General features: G+C 35.9%; 2 protein-coding genes across 2 annotated transcripts; one reads left to right on the top strand and one right to left on the bottom strand.

Annotated features, from left to right (window-relative positions):
• Positions 1-435: 435 nt before the first annotated feature.
• LOC110944835 lies at positions 436-1,008 on the bottom strand. Its single transcript, XM_022186479.1, has one exon. It carries the CDS (start codon positions 1,006-1,008, stop codon positions 436-438), a length of 573 nt encoding a protein of 190 aa, XP_022042171.1.
• Positions 1,009-8,253: 7,245 nt separating this feature from the next.
• Positions 8,254-11,360, top strand: LOC110865598 (strigolactone esterase D14). The gene is made up of 2 exons (XM_022114894.2): positions 8,254-8,745; positions 10,620-11,360. The coding sequence occupies exons 1-2, from the start codon at positions 8,357-8,359 to the stop codon at positions 11,062-11,064; spliced, it is 834 nt and encodes a 277-aa protein (XP_021970586.1). The 5' UTR covers positions 8,254-8,356; the 3' UTR covers positions 11,065-11,360.
• The last annotated feature ends 599 nt before the right edge of the window (positions 11,361-11,959 follow it).

Raw genomic sequence — 11,959 nt, 5'->3', positions numbered from 1 at the left:
TTCAAAATTTAAATAAAAATAAGACAAAAAAAAATTAATAAAATCCATTACATAACATAAATAAAAATTACATAACCTAAAAAAAAATTACACTACCTAAAATTTATAAAAAAAGACTAGATTTAAAAATTTATAAAAATTACACTACTCGTCTTCGTCTTCGTCACCGTCCCCGTCGTTTGCGTTGTTCTATATATATTCTACCAAATCCTGTTGAAGGTTTGCATGCGTGAAGTCATTGGTTAGCGAGAACGAGTCTAAATCCTGTTGTGCCAGATCTACCGGGACAGTATTCCCGATAGATGCATTCTCATCATACTCACAAATCCCCCGACCTTCGTCTTCAATAATCATGTTATGGAGCAAAATGCAAGCGTACATACAAAAGCGCAACCTCTTCGGTGTGAACGCACGTGCCGGTTGTTCAAGGATGGCCTATTTTTTTTTGTAAAACACCAAACAACATTCGATGTCTTTTTTTGCAGCTTCTTGACGCTTGGCGAATTTTTTCCTTTTTTCGTCCTCGGGATATGGAATAGTCTTGACAATTGTAGACGAAGACGGATATTTTCCGTCAGCAAGATAATATACGCGTCTATACTCAACCCCAGAAACTGTAAAATGGGTGTCCGCACCGGTTCGATTAACGACATCGCTAAAGATCGCCGATTGGTATAGCACGTTGAGGTTGTTGAGTGAACCAGGGAGACCAAAGAAAGAATGCCAGATCCACAAATCTTGTGAGGCCACGACCTCAAGTATTAAGGTTGGATGGTCGTGATCACCTCGCGTATATTGGCCTTGCCACGCATTCGGGCAGTTATGCCACACCCAATGCATAAAATCAATGCTACCGAGCATTCCCGGAAACCTGTGTCGTGCTTCATGAGCTTGGTACAACTGGTGAACATCATATGCGTTTGGTTTCCACAAATATTTTTTGCTATACGGTTTCACCACATTATGGCAAAACCGATACAAACATTCCCGCGTAGTTCTTGCCGACATCTGTAAGTACTCGTCCAAAGCGTCGGCCACTGTCCCGTACGCCAGTTGGCGAATGGCCACAATACACTTTTGTAACGTGGTGAACCCTTCATAATTTCGAGCATCGGGTCGTTGCGTGAAAAACGGGTCTAGCCCCGCCAAATCTCATACCGGCGACTCATTCGGAACCTGCGTCTGAAAATCTCGGCATTGTAAAGGGGTGCATCCGAAAAATAGTCGTTCACCAATTTCTCGTGCGCTCCTGTCGTAAAAAATATATAAATACGAGGAAATAAGGAATAAGGATAATAAAATTTATTAATGATAAACCTTGGCGGTCTCTATTAATCCGTATTCGTCTGGTAATAATGCTTTCAGACGAGACGTCTTCCTCTTCCTCCTCCATAAGAATCTGCGTCGCCCTTAGCACAGCGTTTGCGTAAAGCATCTCCTCTTCCTCCTCCGAAGACGAGGACCACCAAGAATTAGATGGCATTGTGGATGAAAAGATTTTTTTTTTTTTTTATAAAAGTGGGGAGAAAATGGTATAAAAACGAGAGTGTTTTGGGTTGAAAGTGGGGAGAAAATGGTGAAAATGGTATAAAATAAGTGTGATTTATAGAAAAGTGGGATTTTTTTATTGAACTAGCCGTTGTAACGGCTATAAAGTTTGAAATGAGGCCCGTCCTATCCGTCTTGTGGGAGCCGAATGTGCCTAGCCTGGCCCAGGGGGGCGGTGTGGGGGACTGGCGTCGGGCCAAGCCGGGCCTCAGCCGGCCCCCATACCGTCTGGTCTTACCATGCACTCGGAAGAATTTCATCGATATTTTCAAATGTGCCAGCATCATACTCAGGTTGCATGGTGTGAGATAAAGCCTCTAAAGTTTGTATCACACTACATCAGCGACAATTTTAAAGCAACAATGCCACCCTGTTTAATATTGATAGTGCAGAATGAAGCCCCTAACTATTAATTAAAAACAAAAGAAAAAAAATTAAAAAAAGGAAAATCTAATTTGTTGTAGCAAATGAGGCACACCAAATCAACCCTTTAACGCCCGTTATTGGGCTAGCAAGCCATCTGATGGCGCCCATCCTTAACTAGGGAAAGGTGGTGTTGGGGCTGCCACCCAACCACCTACTAGGGTAGTTCCTTAAACATATGCAAGATGATTTATTAATTGGGGGTTGTAAAAAGTGGATATTATGATATCATATGAAGCATGTAAGTATTAAACTTACAAGACAAGGGTGCAGGGGACACCCATTTTATAACCAATTTGAATCCATTAACACAACTAACAGAATGATGTTACCTCATTTAAACTCACTCAATTCAAAACTTAACTCTAAAAGGATGGGACACTCATGTTGGAGTTGTTGCATGGTGTGAAGTTGTTAAATTGGTGAAGAATAAAGAAAGATTTGTTGGACCTACAAAAGAACAGATTATATTCAAAAGCCAAAACATGACTTCCTGATCAAGAAATAAACAATTGATAAATTATTCTCCTCCCAAATATAGTGAATCTTGAAAACTAATCAAAACATCTGTTGAAGACATATAAAGATATGTTTGAAGTCTTGGAACCACTGTTGAAGAAGAAGAAACCACTGATCAAGGCCAAAGCTCTGTTGAAGCAAAGCACAAATCATGAAGACCAAACAGATGTTTGATACAAGCTAACAACAATTTGTAGAATAGAGGCTTATTCACTGTAACAGTATTTAGCTTACAACAAATTTTTAGTATAATAGGTCAGATGTTAGATTTCCATAGTTGTTTTCCAACATCTGAGGAATCTTTTCTGTTAGGAATGCTAGATGTCACTATCAGGGTGATGTCATGCAAACAGAGCTTTCATACTTGTATAAATAGATCTTATGTGTTAGATATCTATTTGATCACAAGCAGATCTTTTTGTACGAACAACAAAGTGTGTGATCAGGCTGAGGGGGAGTTTGTATAATCATTCTGTTGTAATTGAAATCATTAGAATTCAATATAAACAGTCTTGATATAGATTCCAGCTTGTGTTTTTATCTTATTAACTTTGCAATTTACAAATGGTTTATTCTATATTGTTTAAACTCACAAGTATAACAAACTCATATCCTACAATTGGCATCAGAGCTTGGTTACATTAAACTTAATTTCACAGTTAGTTTAATATACAAAGATCAACTCACAAAGAGATCCAATCTATTCGTTGTATCTGAAATTAGAGTTTAAAGTATAACATTCAAAAAGAGTTTATCCGTACTTTGTTTTCACAAGATCAAAAGGAATGCCACAAAACAATCATGATCCCGAAATACCAGTTTCAGCAACATGCCACCGATTCTTGTCAGATCTAAATATAATATTCGACAACGTTGGATGACACACATTCTTGCTCAACAGAACACGGGATGTTGGAAGTTTGTTATATTCGGACTTCACATTCCAATGGTACCTAGTGGCGAAAATCTAAAAGTTCAGGAGCCAAAGAAATCGGAGAACTACTCAGAGCTAGATTTTCAAAGGTTTGAGATAGATGCCAAAGCATTCAATATTCTTGCAAAGGCTCTACTAGACGAGATCTATGCTTAGCTATTACATTGTAGCAGTACAAAAGAGTTATAGGATGCATTAAAAGAAAATTTCAGTATAATAGAGGAAATTGTTGAAAACAACCAAGAAATTCTCAATCAACATGATGTTGAGAATGCATTTCACATGGTACAAACAACAGTTTGTAAGAAAGTTAATTTAGAAGTTGTAAAAAACAATGATCCCTGAAATTCAACTGAATGTGAATTTAATTGTGATTTTGCTTTGATGGCTACCAAAAATAGAGCCTCCACATGTCTTGATAGTCTATGGTAGGTTGATAGTGGAGGATCCAGTCATATCATATGACTGGAGGCAAATCTCTGCTAACAAACTTCTCTGCACACAAAGGAGGGGATATATCATTTGGCAATGATTCAAAAGGTAAAGTGTTGGGTTCAGGAACTATCCAAGCGGTAAGCTAAAATTTAGAAATGTTAATCTTATTAATAATTTAAAATTCAATCTACTTAGTGCAATGAGTGATCAAGGTTATGGCCCATTTTTTACGAAGAAAACTTGTTGACAGCATTGCAAAACTTGTTGCTCATAGAAGTGGCAATGTTATGTAGTGGACATGTTAAAAGATAAACCCATGACAGATGTATGCATATTTTCTGTTGCTTTAACAAAAGAAATAGAATTATGCCATAGATGGTTGGGACATGTTAATTTACAAGCAATTAACTCTCTGACAAAACAAAATCTTGTCAGAGGCATACCAATCAAACAATTTGAATGTGATGATCATTGTGTTTCATGCCTACAAGGGAAGCCACATAAAGTGTCATACAAGCCCATTGATGAGTCCAAAACAATCCACTGTTAACGAATGCTTCACATGGATTTGTTTGGCCTTGTAAATCATGAGCTTAAGGAAAAATAAATACTATCTTATTATAGTTGATGATTTTTCAAGTTTTACATGGACCTAGCTGTAACACCTCGGAAATTAATATCGAATAATATGGCAACACGTATCCAATCAACTCTCAAATATTCCCAATAAGTTAGATGAGAGGGACTAATTTTCCAAAAATGTGGAAGTTTGGATGTGGAGGGGTCATTTGTGACAAAATGCCAAACTTTTGGCTCTGATGGTCCAATGCAGACCGCAAGGCATAAGCCTTATGGTCTGTAAGACATTCATTTTTTTTTTAATTTATGGAAACCTCATGCGGACCGCAAGACTCAGTCCATACGGTCCGCATGGCATTTAAATTCTGTGGGTGCCAGAAGCTCATGCGGACCACATGGTGCATCTCATACCGTCCGCATTAGGTGCACTGGAAGAATGCAGCTCGCATGGCAGCAACTGTTCCCTATTATTTCTCTCGCGAATTGTCACCATTCCTCTGCTTCCTCCACCTATGTGGACACTAATCAACATCTGGGAAGCCTTGCTAACATGTGGCATCATCTCATGATTATTGTGTAAGTATAATTAGCCATGATCATGAGCCTTGCAAACTTGCACCTCTAATTTTCTTACTCTCTAATCTCTTGGAGTTGCTTCTGCTCATAAAGAGGCCTCCCACCTAAAGTTTTAAACTTCCTTGAACACTTGTAAATGTTCTAATTCAGTCCTTTTCCATTTGTAGGCTAGTTATTAGCCGAAAGTCAAGCAAATTGACTTTTTATTTGACTTTCGGTTATGACCATTTCGGTCAAGCCAATTGACGTGACTGTGTCGTCCCGATCAGTCAAGAACCCAATTAAACCTAGGTAGCTAGGGTAAGTCGGGTATCGAATCCACGAAGAGCATGTGATTAGTATCGCACGACCTGTTCGATTAGTTACAAAAATGTACAATGTGATTATGAAGTTTGCTAATTTTTATAAGTTCGTTTGATCTGAAAAGAAATCGGAGTGAACCGACAAATTGATATTATTTAAAACAACTACTTACTAATTAAGATTGTAAACTAAACTAAAAAGTTGAAACAAGAATTAGGAATATGGATCACACCCGGTTCGATAATTGCAAGACCTAGGGTTCTACATGTTTTAACTTGATTCAATTGCATATAGTGATTAACGGACTACTATCACGAAACTTAGGTGCTAATTGCTATCTACGTCTTAGACAACGGACCACAATGCACTTCATTACCTCGGACATGTAAATCCTAACCGAAGATAAGGCATAATTGCACATAACCATTTCGCAAAGTCATAACTTTATCATCGTTCAACAATTCATGAATTCGAAACAAATGCAAGACAATTATCCAAGGTTCAAATACTTAACAATTTGTCACAAAATCAAATCAAAATACAAATGCATAAACCCTAGAAAATCTTACAACATCTACATCAGGGTGAAACCGAAGAGACTAGCCGCTCATGGTTGGGTGGACGCGATCCCCGGCCGACGAACACGAACACGAAGCCATGGCCTTGAGCCTTGAGGAGTGGTGGAGGTTAGGGTTTGAAGGTTTGATGGGGAATGATTGAAGATGATGGAAATGGTGATTGTGGAATGGATTAGGGTTCTAGGTTAGAGGTAAATGGTAGGTGGTGTTAGAGACGGTTGGGAATGAGTTGGATCCTTAGGAATGATCCCCTCTAGTGTTTTTGAACTCCCTTTTCCAAAATTGATTTTTTCTCTCAAAAAATCCCGTTTTTACTAATCAGCCGGTGTGCAGTAGATAATGTGTCAATTTCTGGTCCTTCAAAACCTTATATTTTGATTCGTCTCGTCGAGCTACCCCAAATGCATATATTATACGCCCCGAAACTCATTTTCTAGATCAGGATAAGCCAAAATGAAGTTTGGACTGTTTCTGGCACAGAGTTCAGCTCAGTTTTGCCTCTTTTTGCATTTTCTTCAATTATGTTCTCTCTAGCATCCGCCCAAAGCTTCAGTAAATCTTCAAAATGCACCTGAAACCCGTCAATGCCTGCAAAACGCAAACCATATCAAAGTAGTGTATTCTAGAAAGTAACTTCGTGTAATTAACCGAAATTAAAACCATTAAGCTATGGAATTTTACCAACCCATCACCAATGTTCAGATCAAACATGGCTACGTGATCGTAATAATGTAGGTGTTAATTCCCTATGAGGGCACCTTCTGAAGATCACGTTAAGTTGGTCAAATGACAGGTCAAAGTTTTATTAAATAAAAAGTCAAAACGCTGTTTTTGGTAATTAACGTAAAATGAACTTCCAAGTATCGAAACGACAATTTTTGACATTATATCAGTTTGTATAACATATTAGGACATGTTAGATCATGTCCAACCCGTCATTTCCTGCTTAGAGCTCGGTTCGCAACCGAAAGCCAAACAGTTTGACTTCTGCTTTAACTTTCGATTCTGACCCGTTTAAGTAAGTTTAGCTACTGAGTTGAAGTTGTATTATGATCATATTATTGTATGGAATAACCCTCTGAGGTTATACCACTTGATCATATCGTTTGTCGGTTTTTTATGCAAGTCCGCATAATATGCCTAAATAATGACAAAAATTTCCTCTTTGCGCATAGAACGATTTCGAAACATAATGAACATGTAAACTGAGTTTGAAACTGATGTCACATTATATTAAACATCTTTTGTCATATTGGACTTGATATAGACCTATCCGATCACCCGATGCCGCCTATGCGCGTACGGTTGACTTATATAGCTTAGTTTATATAAGTTAGTCGAATTGGGCGAAAACCTTTCCAAATCAGTTCTAATCAGAATGTATGATTGTTTGACCCATATTATACGAGTCATAATATTCGTGAGGGTGCAAACCACATTCTAGTACCACTTAAACGCTTATACCCACAAAACAAAAACCTACGTTTTTATTCTTATGTTTTCTAATTTATTCCCTTTAACCCAAGATTCGTACAAACACATAAACAAGTGTTATATATATATATATATATATATATATAGAGAGAGAGAGAGAGAGAGAGAAGTTAACATACAAAAAGCCTTATCGTACATTAACATACGCGACGCCAGTAACCATCCGATCAGGTATGTAATCACGCATGGAACAGTTTTTTTTTGATAATCACGCATGGGAGTCACAAATCACGCATGGAACCCTAATAAATCACACATGGGAGCCTTTGTTATACAAATCACGCACGTTGTATGTTAATCACGCACGTTGTAATCCTGTCGCGTACGTTAACGTACGTTTAGGCTTTTTGTACATTATACTTAATCTATATATATATATATCAAAACCAAGTCGATTTCTATAACATCACAGGTTAAATGATTTGATGAAAGTTTGTTATTTCTAAGTTATGTGATTCTAAACACATATTCAAACTTTAAGTCACTATTATATCACATTTCATTTTAACCATAGTAGCCAGCCAAGTCATCTCTCTCCCACGTCGGTTTTATAGCGACGTTAGTTGGTCAACGCCAAAGTCAACGCTGGCATGAAGTGGGTTAGCCAGTTTTGCCTGGCTTCCTCCGCCCAGCCAACGCCACCACTCCCCACAGTCTTAAACGTAGTCCAAGTTTGATTATCTAATATTTTTTATCAGATCTGATATAAACTAAAGTAGCTAGCAAATTCTAAAATATCTATAAAACAGTTTTTTAATATATATTTTTAACGCCAACAAAATGAGATTCTTCAAACATAGAAAGAAATAAAAACTATTCACTCCAACCGTCGTATAACCCTTTTGTTTCCTATATAAACCTAACCACACATCCATGAACACAACACACAAGGCCCCTTATCTCTCTCTCCCTGTCTCTCTCTCTCTCTCACACACACACACAAACAAAGTAATTAAGAAGACCAACCATGGAGATCAAGTTAGACAAAACCCTATCAACCGCCATGAATGCAAGAATCATAGGTTCAGGAAAAGAAACTATGGTTCTAGGTCATGGGTTTGGTGGAGACCAATCTCTTTGGGGTAAGATTCTCCCTGCACTTACTCAAACCTACCAAGTTGTTGTGTTTGACTGGAGTTTCTCTGGTGCAATTAAAGAACCAAACAACCTTTATGATCCGGCCATATACAGCTCCTATGATGCTTTTTCCGATGACCTAATCTCCCTCATGGAGGAGCTCAATCTCTATTCGACAGTGTTCGTCGGCCACTCGATGTCCGGCATGATCGGATGCATTGCTTCCATCAAAAAGCCTCACTTGTTCAAAAACCTCATCCTTGTTGGAGCATCTCCAAGGTATATATATGTATATATACTGATATATATGATAGTTGATACCCTTATTTATGTTTAATTTTATTTTTCTTTAGGAACTCACAAGTTAATAAGTAGATATGTAATAGATCACTTTAATATTGAGTTTTCCACCAGAAAATCCGACTATATGTTGGATATCGATCAACCGATTTTTTTAACTGGTGTGGTTTGAAAATGTTTGATCTGTCGGTTTCACTAGACTTTCAGATACGTAAATGATATGTAAAAAACGAGTATTAAATATTATATAACATATAAATATAAATTAAATGATATGTAAAAACAAAATATTAAATACTATATAACAAATATTTTTTTTATAGTTATCACTTGACACTCTGTTGTGTCTTCTGATTATAGGGTTATCAAAGAGGTTAAAATTTTGTTTATATCTTTATTGAAAACGTCTAGAAATTAGGACTTTAATTCAGATCGTTTAGTGTTTACTATTTTATTGTTGATTTGATTTAAGCCACATATAATTATGTTGATTATGATCTGATTATATATAAATTAGGAGAAAAACTAACTATCATACAAAAGTACATAGTTTATTACTTTATTATCCTCGTGATTAATCTTAAATATTGTTTTGTGAGGTTGTTAAATGTTATCTTAAAAACCGATTTTACGATATATTTTGTGCATGAAATTTTTGGAAGAAAATAAGGAGTGCTTATGCTGAAATAACAAAGTTTGAGGAGTAAAAGTATAAATATATAACATATTTGCCGATACTTTCTCATAAAATAAAAAAAAATACAATTGTTGCAATATTAAATGTGAAAAGATAAAACTAAAAGTGAAGACGATTAAATATGTCAACTTGCATGCATTAGCGTTTGTAATTTGTGCATTGATTGGAGAACACTTGGGTCCTTTCCGAAAAAGTTTAAAACATAAATGGAAAGAGACCAAACACCTAAATCATAAGTTGTGACCACTATGTAATAACAAAAAGCAACTGTCGTTGAATACGTCAAGACTGTCATGTTCATAATTATTTTATATAAATTTTTTTTATTATTTAGGCCACCCGTTGTGGGGTGGCGTCGCTGCCACCTCACCACATATTTATCGCTATTTGTTCAGTCAAACCATAACACCATCGTCAAACCTTTTGGTCGTTAGCCCCTTTCACGCCCTCACCCCATTTCAACTATCCAATTAATTCGCAAACCTAATAAAAAATTACACCTCACCCACTATGAGATTAATTTAGTTTTTATTTATTTAATATAAACCTTTTTGAATGAAAACATTTAGTTAAATCACAACGTGATTATTAAAGTGGGTGGGCTAAGCCTCACTACTTAAATGGTAGTGACATGACAATTAACACCCCTTTTATGTTAAACCACAATGCATATTCTAATGGTTATGCTTTTTTCAATTAAATATTGTGCTTATGATATAGAAAGATGTAACTGTGAGATGTTTCAACTTAGTGATACAAGTATCGGGTCGAATTTTTGACAAAAAGATCAAACTGCTAGCCACGCTTTTTATAAACGACAAACCGTCACATGGGTTTTAAGTTACAAGATTGAACCATTAAAATCGAATCGTGAATCAAAATTGAACTGTAAAATCGTCAAACCGACTGAACCAACCAAGCTTCAGTATAGATGATTCCATTTTTGTACACTTTATGAACACCGTGCTATTTTTTTCTCATAAAAACATATCAAAATCACAATCGTTTTATGTCACAAAGTTTTTTTGGTTTTCTTAATTTAACTTTGTTAAAGACTTTATTTCACAAGTTTTCATGGGTGTGATGATTTAATAAATAAAAATAACTGTTCCAGTCCTAAATAAATTTTGGTCAACTAATATTTCATTAAATACAGGTACCTAAATTCTGAATGCTATGAAGGAGGCTTTGATATGAAAGACCTTGAACAACTATTCTCAAGCATTGAATCAACCTACTATGAATGGGCATCCTTCTTCCCTTCAGTCGTTATAGACAAAAATGACTTGGAATCTGTCAAAATGTTTCAAGAGAGCTTGAAAAGAATGAAACCCGAGATTGGTCTTTCGTTAGCTAAAACCGTATTCTTATCGGACTATCGTGGCATCCTTGAAAAGGTTGTGATCCCATGCACCATAGTTCAAACAACAAAAGATTTAGTGGTTCCACTCTCAGTTGTCGAGTATATGAAGAGAATGATCAAAGGAAACATTGCTGTTGAGATGATTGATACTGTTGGACATTTTCCTCAACTCACATCCCCTCTTCAGTTTCTTGAAATCTTTGATCGACTAGAAAATACTAACGTCTCGAGTCTTTGATAGAGTGACGGCATATGAATTCGGGGCAATGGTTTTTAGCACTTTAATTACTTTCTTAGGGATATTTTTTGTTTAAATTTTGGGGGTTTTCTGATGATATAGTATGCAATGAATGTGTGTTGATGGTTGGTTTGTGGCAGATATCCTAGATGTTCTTGTGGTCATTGTATTGCTTGAAATGTATTAGTTGACTTTTCAGTCAATGTATGCAATTTGTTAAATTGTCGTTGTGTTGTTGTAATGCTAAAAATTGTTCTCTATAAAGTCTTGTCCTTGATTGACGATTTGGATTTCAATCTTTCACCCAATAAATCCTTCTTCAAAGCATGAAACATGCATTCAAAATTATCGTTCCCGAGAGCATCAAAGTCGTGCATGATGCATTCACACCCCATTCATCAACCATTGATCTCCAATCTTTAAAATACTAAAAAATCTATTAAAAACTTATTATATCTCATCCATAATTTATCTACCTCACTCCTATATTTAAAAAAAATGTCTACATTGAGTATTCACATTCCATCCATCAAACCTTCTCCTATCTTTAAAATTAAAAAAAAAAAAAATCTAAAAAGAAAAACTCACTACATCCCATCCATAATTTCTCTACCCCATCCCTATATTTTAAAAAAATTGTTGTAGTAGCTTTTTATATATAAAAAGCTAATATTCATCCTCTATCAAATTACTATAAGTGTATAAATTGGAAAACATAATAAAATATGTGTTTATGAGTAATATAAAAACAAAAATGGTGGATGGGAAGTTTTAGAAAATGCGAGATAAAATTTAAAAAAAATAAGATTTTTAGTTATATTATAGGGAAGAAAATGATGGAGGGAATGTGAATGCTCTTAATTTTTCAGATATAGAAAGTTATTATTTATCATCA

This window comes from Helianthus annuus, chromosome 6 (genome assembly GCF_002127325.2).
Source record: "Helianthus annuus cultivar XRQ/B chromosome 6, HanXRQr2.0-SUNRISE, whole genome shotgun sequence".
NCBI classification, from domain to species: Eukaryota; Viridiplantae; Streptophyta; class Magnoliopsida; order Asterales; family Asteraceae; genus Helianthus; species Helianthus annuus.
Note: the sequence above shows the minus strand (reverse complement) of the source record. Positions and strands in the feature narration are given on the sequence as shown.

Bases quoted from the DNA above. Each gene is read 5' to 3' on its own strand.
- LOC110865598 (XM_022114894.2), top strand. From the start codon at position 8,357: ATGGAGATCAAGTTAGACAAAACCCTATCAACCGCCATGAATGCAAGA. The intron at 8,746-10,619 runs GTATATATATGT...CATTAAATACAG, and splicing joins CTTGTTGGAGCATCTCCAAG to GTACCTAAATTCTGAATGCT.
- LOC110944835 (XM_022186479.1), bottom strand. From the start codon at position 1,008: ATGTCGGCAAGAACTACGCGGGAATGTTTGTATCGGTTTTGCCATAAT.